The sequence below is a fragment of the Tachysurus fulvidraco genome, chromosome 22 (genome assembly GCF_022655615.1).
Source record: "Tachysurus fulvidraco isolate hzauxx_2018 chromosome 22, HZAU_PFXX_2.0, whole genome shotgun sequence".
Taxonomy (NCBI): Eukaryota; Metazoa; Chordata; class Actinopteri; order Siluriformes; family Bagridae; genus Tachysurus; species Tachysurus fulvidraco.
The window spans coordinates 6,069,434-6,083,013 of NC_062539.1; the positions used below are offsets into that span (position 1 = coordinate 6,069,434).

General features: G+C 37.7%; 1 protein-coding gene across 2 annotated transcripts; it reads left to right on the forward strand.

Moving 5' to 3' along the window:
• Positions 1-995: 995 nt before the first annotated feature.
• Positions 996-9,593, forward strand: LOC113645308 (activin receptor type-2B). Of its 2 annotated transcripts, XM_047806639.1 has the most exons (12): positions 996-1,327; positions 2,963-3,170; positions 3,267-3,376; positions 3,628-3,779; positions 3,887-4,030; positions 4,196-4,339; positions 4,633-4,778; positions 4,879-4,993; positions 5,093-5,231; positions 5,576-5,706; positions 6,000-6,191; positions 8,020-9,593. In XM_047806639.1, exons 1-12 carry the CDS (start codon positions 1,276-1,278, stop codon positions 8,062-8,064), a joined length of 1,578 nt encoding a protein of 525 aa, XP_047662595.1. In that variant the 5' UTR covers positions 996-1,275; the 3' UTR covers positions 8,065-9,593. The 2 variants fall into 2 exon arrangements, with proteins under 2 accessions (XP_047662595.1, XP_027006643.1); XM_027150842.2 differs by having other exon boundaries at positions 1,000-1,327; positions 6,000-9,593.
• The last annotated feature ends 3,987 nt before the right edge of the window (positions 9,594-13,580 follow it).

Consider the following 13,580-nt stretch of genomic DNA (forward strand, 5'->3'; position numbering starts at 1 on the left):
TTGTATTAATATGGATAAAAGAAAGAATAGTCAAGGCTTGTTAGTGCCAACTTAGCATGCAGGGGTCCGTGGGTGAAGAATACAGCTCTCCACTAAAGTTTGGCCAGCAAGGACAAAGCCATGACCCACAGGGTCAGTCAGTGCTGGGAGGATCCCCCAGCTTTTGTGTTGCTAATATCATGACTGCTCAAAAAGTAGAAGGAAAGTAGGAAGAAGCCTACACACTAGTGTCACAGACGATTTTATGGAAATCCTAAGATAGGGTTGTATGGTAGTTAGTTTAAAGTTCACTGTGTAATGATTAGACATAGATATATATATGACTTAGTTATGACGTCTTCCTTGAATGTGGGAAATTGTAGATTAATGCATACACAGTTCATCTCCGGGTGTTTCACTTGTCACTTTGTTCCCTTTCTTTTTGTTCAACTCCTCTTATCTACCTGATCGTAGAATTAAACAATGTTTTCTGTATTTTAAAATGTCAGCCAATTCTTATGATTTAATGTCACTTAACTGCCATCAATTTCAGTATTGAATCTATGAAAATCTGCATTTAACCACAAAATAATAATAATAATAATAATAATAATAATAATAATAATAATAATAATTAACATATTTCGGGTAACAATGTCTTTATTTTCTGATAATAGCTGCATTTTACTCTTAAAGGAGTAACGACTACCTTTTGTTTATGTTAGCATACAATTAGCAAATAAACAATGTGTTAGCATTCATGATAAAAAATCTGTTACCATTCATGCTAATTGAAAAAGAACATAAGGACAGTTTTCTTAACAGTAATTTATTTATTAGCCAATAATTTCTCAGAAAAATGTAAGATTTATTGTTAATAAACATTAATATTATGTTTTATTATTAATAAACAGTTGCAATGAACGATAATAAATATACCTCAGGTAAAGTGCTTACATTTGACATTTGTAGTCTTAGTTAAATAAAATTGTATTATTTTAGTCTTTTATTTATATTGTTGGGATTATAATGTAGATATTTACTGATGTTTTTATGGTGTTTGTATTAAATTAAATCCAAAGTAACACAGAAACATCCGGGTCTTTGTGAAGCCGTCGCCATTTTGGACGCGCTTTTAGCTTTTCGTGTCAGCTCCATAGCACCACTGTGTGTTTAGGGAACACAATTCAGTCCTGTGTCGCTGGTAATCTATTTTAAACTGTAAATGCTTTCCAAAGGAAATAATCTTAAAAGACAGAGTCTTTCTCGGGTCTCAATCCATCCATCTGCAGGAATATGTTTGGTCTCTGGGTGACATTAGCACTTATTCGGGGAAGTTTGTTAGCAGGTAAGAAACTCACTTTCCTTTGCATTGTTGTGATTTATACACTGTGTAACATTAACGCTTTGTGTTAGATATAAAACCCTTATTTCAAACACGAGTCGTTTTTAAATCAAATGTTTTTATCTGACACTATAAAAACCAACCAAACTGAATTATTGTGGTTTTTAGCCTGTTTTTATTGTCTTATTTTGTCGTCCTATGTATACACCATGAAGTGTTCAATCGTTATCAGGTCAGATTAGCTTTTAATGATCCCTTTCTTAAAATATGAGCAAGTCAGGGTTGAAACGAGGTGTGTGTGTGTGTGTGTGTGTGTGTGTGTGTGTGTGTGTGTGTGTGTGTGTGTGTGTGTGTGTGTGTGTGTGTGTGTGTGTAGAGGTACAAAGAAAGAGTTTGAAACACATGTCACGAACAGCTGCTTTTTAACAATTAAAACCGGTTTGTCCACCAGATGGCGCTGAATTTATTTTACTGCGTGCGTGTGGTTTAAATTGCATTAGATATAAAACAATTGTTAGATTGCCATTTTTAATTTTTATTATTATTACCAAGTTAAATTAAATTAACAGATTATTATTATTTAAGGTTATTTTTTCAATTCATATTTCAAGGTAAATCTATTCCTGATGTTTGTTTTTTCTGCATATTATTATTTTTAAAGCATTAAAACCCATTACATTTTACTTAAATAAAATAAAACTATTATACAATAATATAATATAATTTTTACAAATGCATAAATCCATTTCACTGTTGGATGTGACTTATTAGTCAGACAGGATAATAACCTCAAGGAATCGAGGAATCCAAATACTTCATTGTAACTGACTTTTATACATAGGGGAGAGCCGTTCAACACAAAGCTCATTTGACACCCTGACTGCGGAGTTCCCATGTCAGCGGTGAGCCCAGTATGTGACAGTGTGTGTGTTCTGGAACGGTGAACCCCACAGGATAGCGGAAACCTGAACTCTCTCCTGTGCTGTGTGTGTGTGTGTGTGTGTGTGTGTGTGTGTGTGTGGTGTTGTAATTTTACCTTTTCACATGCATTGTATTAGCAACAGGAGAAGAAAATGAGTCTGGAGTTTTACTTTTATTGTTTAGTATAGCAAGGCATAGTATGTTTCTGAGGTTTCTAAGGCTTTATTGTTATTTTGTGTGTGTGTGTGTGTGTGTGTGTGTGTGTGTGTGTGTGTGTGTGTGTGTGTGTGTGTGTGTGTTTGTTTGTGTGTGGGTTAAGTCTAGGTTGGAAAATTGGTCACCACTTGGGGGATGGGCATCCTCTTATCTACATGATGTTTAAATACACTCTGGAATTTCTCTCTCTCTCTCTCTCTCTCTCTCTCTCTCACACACATCTCTCTCTCACATCTCTCTCACACACACACACACACACACACACACTTCTCTTTCTCACACATCTCTCTCTCTATAGAGATGAAATCTGACCTTTCTGTCTTTATTTTGGGGTGAAAGATTTGGGGAGGAGATGAGGATTTTAAAGAGAGTGGTATTTAGTTTATATACCACTTCCATAACTACAACATTAAATCTGTTATGCGTTATAGAAAGTCCTCCGTTGTTATGTATTGTTGTAAAGAAATTTGTGTTTTTCTTAATTACACTTTTGTTTCTCAGGTCCAGGGCAAGGTGAGGTCGGCACCAGAGAGTGTGTGTATTATAATGATAACTGGCAAGCTGAGCGGACAAATCAGAGTGGCTATGAGAGATGCGAGGGAGATAAGGACAAGAGACAACACTGCTATGCATCCTGGATCAATTCTTCAGGAACAATACACCTGGTGAAAAAGGGCTGCTGGCTCGATGACTTCAACTGCTATGACAGGTGAAATATTACTCAGGAGAATGACATTCTGTTGTAAACCTTTTGTTTTGCACGTTCTGAAGATTTCCTCATTTCTTTGTGTGCCTGTGAGAGCAGACAAGAGTGTGTGGCCACAGAGGAAAGCCCTCAGGTGTTTTTCTGCTGCTGCGAGGGAAATTACTGCAATGAAAGATTCACACACCTGCCGGAAGTCACTGCGCCTGCAGGTGAAACACTACACTACTTTGTGTTGGACACCTTCATTTCCAGTGAAGTCAAATCATAAGGCTGTGTTCATCCAACGTTGTGATAGAATTTGAAAGACCTCCATATGGATGTGAAGGGCAGGTGTCCACAAAGCTTTAGCCATATAATGTAAATTATTGCTGGTTTAATTTGGGTCTTATTTTTGTTTTAGCCACAGAGTTGATTAATGATGGTTTAACTGTGCACAATTTCATGGTGTCTGGTGTTTCAGTGAAGATTCAGCCTCCTCCGGTGGGACCGTCCCTGCTTGGCGTGTTGGCGTACTCTCTTCTTCCTCTGCTTGTGCTGTCTCTGGCCTTGGTACTCGCATGCTGGACTTACCACCAGCGCAAAGCTCCATACGGTCACGTGGACCTTAACCAGGTGCGAGAGATCACTTTTATCACTTTTTTCAGTTATTTGCAAATTATCGCCTACATGAACTCAATGTGTGGTGTTTTTAAGCTCACCTGCACTTTTTGTTCTGGTAGGGTGTGGGTCCTGCTCCTCCGTCTCCTCTGGTAGGTCTGAAGCCTCTGCAGCTGCTGGAACTAAAGGCAAGGGGGCGTTTCGGGTGTGTGTGGAAGGCTCAGCTGCTAACCGAATATGTTGCAGTCAAGATATTCCCTGTTCAGGTAAGCATCTGAAACCTTTTATGGATTTGATCGTAGAATATCTAGTGTGTGCGTACGAATTGCAACCGACTGCAAGAAGGTTTTCCAGCTGAACTTGTTTTTCTAGAGGTTTACAATGTAAGCTTGTTCATAAAAGACCTTGTTGATTGTCTGTGATGTGTCCAGGATAAGAATTCATGGCAGAACGAGAGAGATATTTACCTCACTGAGGGGCTGAGACACGAGAACCTGCTACGCTACATCTCTGCAGAAAAACGAGGAACCAACCTGGAAATGGAGCTGTGGCTCATCACCGAATTCCACGAAAGGGTCAGACATTCATTCATCTATTCAGTCTTCTCAGTGTTTTTTTTTTTAACTCTCAATCCTGTGCAGTAGACGTCAATAATTCATCCTAAAGTGAACTCTTATGTTGAAGTTCGGTTGTCAAATAGACCTTCTCAAATGTATCACTTTGTAGAAACATGGCCTTTAAATCGATTGACCCAAGAGTATTTTTGAACACAAGAACATTTAAATATATACTTTTTAATATAAGTTGTGCCTTTATTCCATTTACAGTTGTGGTGCTGCTGATGTATTTGTGTCCCTGTGTGCTGTAGGGATCTTTAACAGACTTTCTGAAGGGGAATGTGGTGAACTGGTCTGAGCTGTGCCACATTGCAGAGAGCATGGCTCGAGGCCTTGCCTACCTACATGAGGATCTCTCCTATAGATTGGAGTCACCCAAACCTGCAATCGCACACAGGTATGTTTTATTACCGTGTCTGGCTGATTACTGTAAATTATCAGCCACGAATAGCAATCACTTATGTGGTATGTTTGTGTGACCGATTTTCTCTTGTCAGGGACTTTAAGAGTAAGAATGTGTTGCTCAGGACTGATTTGACTGCTGTGATTGGAGACTTTGGCCTGGCTGTTCGCTTCGAACCAGGAAAGGCACCTGGAGATACTCATGGCCAGGTGAAACTTTATTATAGTGACACGAATGTAGTTTTGAGATACACCTCGATCTTGAGACCAAACTTAATAATGTCCTGGTGTGTCTATGCCATATTTTAGGTCGGTACAAGGCGCTACATGGCCCCGGAGGTGCTGGAGGGTGCCATAAACTTTCACAGGGATGCATTTTTGAGGATTGATATGTACTCTTTGGGCCTGGTGCTCTGGGAACTGTTGTCCCGCTGCACTGCTGCTGATGGTAAGTCATTAGTGTGGAAATGTGTTCATAGTGAGTGAATATACAGTTTATATAGTGAATGAAAATCCTCCATTTTCTCAATTCTCCACCAAAAGATTCATTGCTAAATTAAACAGTGCTGCTTTTAGTACCTCAGGTCTAAATATTGCTCCTTTTGACTGGTGCCGTCTTGTTATATCAGATTTATTACAATTTAATTAATATTGGAAAATCCACTTTTCTGCAGCCAAAGGTTTGAGTATTTGTGCAGGGGAACAAAACTGTGAAAATAACCATGCAGTCCCATTGGATTAGTTAGAAGCTTTTTTGGGATAACTTTATCAATGTATTGCTGGCTTGTTCAGGCACTGTACATGAGTACATGCTCCCGTTTGAGGAGGAGGTGGGTCAACACCCATCTCTGGAGGATCTGCAGGATGTGGTGGTCCATAAGAAGATGAGGCCCGTGCTGAAGGACTGCTGGCTCAAACATTCGGTAAAGAGTTTTATACAGTAGAATAGAATTCAATATTATTTATACTTAACACTATGTTCAAGACGTTTGAGATGCGCTTATGGTTCGTAAAGAGTTAGATTAGACTTTGTAATGATGTTTAAGGCAAGTAATGACTGGTGGAAACCTTTTATAATAAGTTGATCCCACATATCTAGAATAAAAATTAAGATAACAGCTTTATAGGCTTTTATTTATTTATTTTTTGTTGGTTTTATCTTCATTAATGTGACGTTAGATGTTGATGTAAAATGATGTTTTGTTGCGTGTCTTAGGGATTGGCTCAGATGTGCGAGACAGTAGAAGAGTGCTGGGACCACGATGCAGAGGCCCGTCTGTCCGCAGGCTGCGTGGAAGAACGCATCATCACCCTCACCAGGGCATCCAACACCACCAACAGTTCTACCTCAGAGTCCCTGGTCTCCGTGATCATGATAGACAGCGACTCCGCTTTACCACCGAAAGAGGCGAGCATGTGAATGGTGTCAGAGAGCGCTACACCACCAACATCAAACCTCTTCACTAATGTGAACTTTGCTGCTTTTCTGGTACTTTATATGTGGACTTTAACCACATCTGCAAGCAAAATATTTATCAACAAGTACAAATAGTAGTAAGAATAAAATCAGACGTGTGCGTGTACGCTCGTGCACATGCGTAGAGCTTCGCTGTGCTTTACTCAAGGCAGTTCACTCATGAATTCGGGAGCAGTTTTTTTTCTCCCAAAACGTAGTTGTTGTTGATTTTGCTTGTGGATCTTTTAATATCTTTCGCATAAATTTACTTCCATAATTTAATTTTTATTTGGAAGTTTTAGTAAATTTCACACTACTTCTGCTGTACACTCGCATCGAGAAAGCACATACGCACAACAAGCTGAAGCCTCGTACACAATCCAATGACCATTACACCGTGCAATTGTTACTTTTAGGATTCAAATGTGAACTGTAAATAAGTTTACTTGTTTTCTAATATCTGCATCCACACCGCAAATACCTCCGTTCAAAGGACTCGGCTGGTGAAATCTACATTCCTCGTCTGTCTTTATGCTGTTGATCAGTGACTCGACAAAGTGGAACGAGAAGCTAAAGACTGTTACACAAAGCCGTCCTCCGTTTGCTCGAGCACCTCTCTTATTACTCAGTGATCTTTTTTAATAGTTGCACGAATCTTTAGTTTCTCTGTGACGATGTTTGACGTGTTTTATGAAGAATGATCTGTTGGTTAGGAATTTGAGAGAGCAGTTGTCTGGAACACTGGAATCAAAAGGCAGCAGGACTGTTTTGGTTTTGTTCAGTATTGCTATATTTTAGTGTAGCCTCTGATTATCTGCTGTTTGATGGTTTTATCAGGCAGATTATCACCTTGTGTGTGGAGGTCTGGGAAAACCTTTCACATGTCACTACTGAGACAAATTCTGGAAAACGTGCAATAACAATGAGCCAAACAAGCCAGTACAATACATCTCAATTTTAAGTAGGTATTAATATATTTTAGGACAACAGTGTAAAAATGTTTTTACCCAGGCTGCGTTTTAACTTTGCTTAGTCTGCAACGATCATGTTGTTTAAGTAGTCATTAAAGCAGTAAGTAAAACCAGTAAGTGTACCTTAAGGTTTTTTATTAAATAATTACCTTCTATAGTGAAATAGACTTAAGCCTCGTCTATTCAGTTTGGAACCAGACGTCGTCTGTCATCAAAACAGAGAAGAGCGCCGACATGCACTACAGCTGACAATGAAGATGTTAAATGTTTGAACGACTTAAAAAAACATAAGCGTTTACACACCGAATGATTCGGCAACGTTTCAGCGTCAGTGTTCATGGAAAAGCGATCAGTTAAGTGAAGAGATTGTAACAAGGCTTTTAGTTCAGAATCAAAGTGAGATGTATGTGATCACTAGTAGATCTCTACAGACTTGTATGTAGATCAATATTTAAAATTTGGCCATGTGAAGGGTTTTCTCAGGTCACCAAAACGTGTATGTATTCGTATGCTAAGTTTGTGAATCTAGAACCCCGATGTAGCGTCTACAGGTTGACTGTTGTGACACAGAAATGCCTTTATCATGCTCGTCATGCTTTAGTGTTATGCCTACGTATTTAAGGCACGTGTGATGTGTGCATTATATACAGGTGCTGTGCTTATAATAAGCAAAAGCTTGGACTCTTCAGGATTAACAAGGGTGGCTTTGTTTAATATACTACACTGCTCAGGTAAATGTGGGTTTGCATGTGACGTGCGTGTGTGTGTGTGTGTGTGTGTGTGTGTGTGTGTGTGTGTGTTTATCACAGCTTTTAGCAATAGAGCCCAGCAGTAGGAACATCTCAGTGGAGTGACGGCGCTCAGTGTTCATATTTACTGCTCCTTTGAAAACCGTAAGATTATTAGATCTCATCTGAAGGTGTGTTGTGTTGGCAGAGAATTTGAAGTTCGATAGTTATATAACTATTTTGACCTCAATTAGCCGAGTATTTTATTGTTTTTATGGTAGACGTGTAAATAAACATATGGCTACTTTTATATGTTTTAGATTTTTTTAAATATATATATCTAAAGTACTGTGATATTTTTGTGAGCTAGCAGTATAGTTCATGTAAAGACAACTTGTTTTTAATTATTATTATTATTATTGTTGTTGTTGTTGCTGTATTATAACTGGAACCTACCTCATTGTATCCTCTCTGAAATAATGGTTAATTTTCCAAACATCTTATCTCTTCAGCTTTGTCTGGATTGTATTAATCTGTTTGTTGGAGTCTGTATACAGCAGCATTAGCAGAATCTCTAACATCTACCTGAGCCAGTTTACTCAGCTCGACTAACGCTAGTTAAATGTATACTGACTTCAGGGAATTAAAGGTAAAACTGTGTAAGTATTACCAACTGTGTGCAGGTTGGATTGTGCCAAATTCCTTTGAATAGATTAAAGCAGAACTTTGTGCTACTACAGTGTTCAGAATTAGTGTTACAGAGCTGGATGTGGTCTTAACACAGGAAATGTGGCATGCACACCACATGGTCAGTTTGGTAAGCTTTAAAAACTGTACATGCTGTGATTTTCTGCAAATCAAATGTGGTCTTTGACTTAACTGTTTGATTCCTTGTGTTTCCGAGTCGAGAGGGTTTTATTATTATTTTATTATTTTTTTCCCTCCCTCTGTCCTTAGTCGGACATTAGAAAAATCTAATTACAAGCTTTAGTTGAACACAGCATCACCATACACCTATATACACATACATGCATGTGGGTTTATTACATCAAAAATCAGAATCTTCATTTTGGATGTCAAATCTTTAGGATTCATTAAATGTAAAGTCAGCAATCCTCTACATCGTAGCCTTATTCGTTAGTATTCTATTAGTCTTGGATACTGTATGTACTCTGTAACCCTATTTGTAGAGTATATCTGAAATCCTCATATTCTCCTAGGAGAATATACTTTTAAATATGTATATCCATGAGAAATCACAAGTAGTAACAGCAGAGCACAAAACCCTGTGTGGCATGGCAAGTCTGATAGCTGTGTGCAGTCTGATTTCTGTAACTCGGATCTAACCAAGTTGGCGATGCACAAAATGTGGAACATGATATTTTAGACTTGCAGCTTTTATATAGAACAGTGCTGAATGACCGTTGTTATATTCAGGATGTACACACACCCCTGAGTGTGTCCGTGCGTGTGCGTGTGTGTGTGTGTGTGTGTCTATGGTGCTCATTTAATTGCAAGATACCAGATGTATAAGAATTCTTGGTAAATATTTGTGTTTTATTTATTTTTATTTTTTTTGTTTCTGTGAACCTGCTATGTAAAGTCATTTCAGTTTATTGCCTCATTCAGGACTTTATTAAAGACCACTAAATGCAGCTAACAAGGTTTTTTTTCTTATTTATTAGTAGTGTCACACATTTGGGGTCTGTGTCTCTGTCTGTGTCTCTGTCTGTGTGTCTGTCTGTCTGTCTGTCTGTCTGTCTGTCTGTCTGTTTGTCTGTTTCTGTCCATCTGTCTGTCTGTCTGTGTGTGTCTGTCTGTCTCTGTGTGTGTGTCTGTCTGTCTCTGTGTGTGTGTCTGTCTGTCTGTCTCTCTGTCTGTCTGTCTCTGTGTGTGCGTGCGTGCGTGTGTGTGTTTGTGCATTCTTTTTCAGTCCTGCTTACTGAATCAATTCCAGTACTTAATACAGTTTGAAAATGATAAAATGCTTGTCCTCTCTCTCTCTACTTTATAAATATATTAAATATTTTTTTAGAAGAGTATTTAGAAGAGATCAAGCCAGCATTGGGTTCAGATTGACAGTGCTGGACATTAAAATTAGACATTTTTATTTAATTTTTAATATAAAATCACATGATCTGCTGCTTCCATATCAGTGTATTATAGCTGATTTATTTCCCTATTTTAATAACAAGATATCAGTCTGCAATATTTTTACCCTGATATTATTTCGTGGACATGTCTCCCAGCCCTAAGTACGAGTAGATCTTTATAATTACTGGTCGTGAATAATTTGAAGGATTATTACCAAAGCACACTCATGACTTCTCTATAACTAACATATGCAGTAACACATGAAAATAGACTCAGATATCCATCAGACTTAAGACTTAGATGAATCCTTCCCCAACACCACCACCAGAAAATAGATCTCACCATAATGACCAGTGTATATTGTATATTTTAATCTTCATTGTTCTCAGGTTTGTGACATCCCTCATGTTGCATTTTTTATTACTTAAGTATGACCTTGCTGTACGTGTGTAGAACATTGAGCCTTTTTCCTGTTTAGGATAACTCCCCTAGTGTGCAACAAATGGCAGAACCAACGACATAGAAGACTTGCTCTAAAAATAGAGCAGAGAAGACGACTTGCTGTTTGTCCATTCTTTGTCATTACATATGAAGATCTTTTGTGACTGACTTACTGAGTGTTAAAATTGTAGCACACGACAAGAAATCTCTTTCCATTAACTGTTCCTCTGTCTCATCATGAGCACCTGCTTTCCTGACTTTTTTTCTCTTGACTTTCACTGTGCTCTCAGGTCAGATCCAGATGTAAGTGCTTTTGCGTGGGTGAGACTCTGCATGTTTGTGTCTTTCTTTGGATTTTCAGTACTCGATGAGAGAACTGTGCCTTTTTTTTTATTATTTAGCATTATTTTATTTTACATTCTTGGGTTTCTTTAGGAGGCTAATTAACCCTTCTTGATACTTCACAAACATTACCCTTACGTGTAAACAGCCAGTAAATTAAACGTATAAAAATATCAAATTAAATTTTTTTTGCATATTTATATATGTTTCATTTAGTGGCTGTTTTCAGCCACGAAATACACATAAGGTGTTAAATTTGAATTCAGAAAATTATAGGCCTAGTGAAAATTTTGAAATGCTCTTTCCAAAGTACGTTATATAAAGGTTTGTCCCAAAAAAACATTCTTGCATTTTTATCTCTAGCACAAAATTTGTTCCAGCATTTGATCCTTACGTTGGGTCATATGTGATGCACACAACACAACCTGCTGTTTCTCCGATGATGGAAACTGCCTTTTATAACAATCTTGGTGCAAAGCAAACCCATTAGTGTAAACATATTTATTCCCTGACAGCTTTAATTTAATTCATCATAAATGGATAAAAATGGATTCAGCAGGCAGAAATCCTGTCCTCCTTCAGTCAAGGATCCTCTGAGCCTACAATCTGAAACAAACGACCAGATTAATTGTAATCCATAAAAATGGACTTTAGGATTTGTACTCCTGTGTGCATTCCTAGCTAATTTCTCTAAATAATTCTATTCCTTTGAAAAGTCTACTTAACTATGAAGACTATTATACAATACACAAAGCACTGTTTGTGATGAGATACAGTAAACTGTATCAGTAAGATTTTGGACAATTCCAGTAAAACGTATTAAACGTTTACACGTAAATGTAGCCAGCAACAGTCAAATTTAATGAGTAAGACATGTCTTTCTTTTTTTTAATAATAAAAGATAATGGAAGAACCGCCTACACACCTCCTTCACTTTCTCTTTCCCCCCCTGAAATGAGTCTAATGGCTCTGAAGAGTATATATGGCTTAACGTGGCTTCTCTCCATCACAGCACTCACCACTTAAGACAAAATGAATGCACAGCTCATTGTGACCCTCTGAGTCTCCTGTCTCTGCTTCCCACGCTTTTTCTTTCTTTTGTTGTCTTTCTCAGACTCCCTCTTCATGTAAACGTTTCAGTTCCTGTTTCCATCTTTTTTGTCTATGGCTCTTTTTTTCTGACCACGGATAATATTTTTATTTATACTCTTGTGTACATCAATATTGATTCCGGTTACATATAAGAATCAAAATAGAACATGCATGCTGTTATAGGAAAATAATCAACAATGCTGTGATGAGATGGATGGGTGGATGAATGTTTAGATTGATGGATGGATGGACGGATGGATGGATGGACGGATGGATGGACGGATGGATGGATAGCTAGATCTTTATTGATCATATAGGATAGAAGTTCATTATGTTTCTATAACAGTACAATATGCCAACACTTGCAATTCAATACTAATAAATGACAATCATCCCCTCACCAGTTTCTTTTTTTCTCTCTCTTCAAAATTAAAAGAGAAATCTTAAAATCTGCTTATCGTGTTATAAAGTAACTTGGTTTATGTGGCACACGCACCAAAATAAAAGAACCTTCTTATAGAAACTATCATGTATTTGAAGAAGTGGATTAACAGAAACTTGTGATTTGAACTAGAGATGAAATTAATGTCAGAGCTGCTATTACAGAAAATTAATCAACCTTCAATGAGAAAAAAGGGTATCATGTGCGTCTATGTGCTTCACCCCGGTGAAAACTTTTGACCCTGCCACAAAGCCACACTCCATCTGTTAACAGCTCTGGATTATGAAATATATTATTTAAAAAAAAAACACCACCACTGAATACAGCTCAGTTTTTTGTGTTGTTTAGACTCCGTTTCCTTTATTTATATATATGTATGTGTGTGTGTGTGTGTGTGTGTGTGTGTGTGTGTGTGTGTGTGTGTGTGTGTGTGTGTGTGTGTATGTATCTGAATGTGATGTTTGGACTGTATTCATACAATTGTACAGGGCTGTAACATGTACAAGTACATTTTTGTAATTAGTAATAGTGCATTTTTAATCCTCCATAATATTTTCCATCCAGTAAAGCTTAATCCTGGCCACATGTTTGGACACTTTCACATCATATCATTTACCAAAGTACATTCATAAACAATTAATTTATATTCAGTGATGATGATGATATTAAAAGGAATGTTTGTGTTGTGTGAAAGCCTTGATTTTTCTAGACATTTCTGTATAACTGCTTATACAGCTTAAAGCACCACTGACTTCCTGCTCATGTGTGTATTATGGAGAAATGGAGAGCTTGACAGAAACGTGTGTGTGTGTGCGTGTGTGTGTTTGCATATGTAATTAAAAGAAAGTATTTTTTTTCTCTCTGCACTGGGATAATCCTCAAGGTCCAGCTGGTCACATAGGGATTTGATCACGCTCTTCATGGCAGGAGAAGGTTAAGCTCTTAGGCAAAGTGCTAAATTGGCCGCCATTTTTAAAGCCCAAAAAAGGCATGTCGATTTCCCTCCACAAGGTAAACCACTCTAAAGACTAGCACTAATGTTAGACTGCAATTTCAATTGCAGTTGAAAAGGTTAAAAGATGATCCCACCTTAGTGGATCTCTGTCAAAGCAGACCGATGAGTGTTCAGTTTTCACATATTTATTCATTTTAACATGTAAATGAACAGCTCGGCATTGTTTAATGAACTGGTGATTTTGTTGCATTGAACATTACAGTGTACACTTTTAAT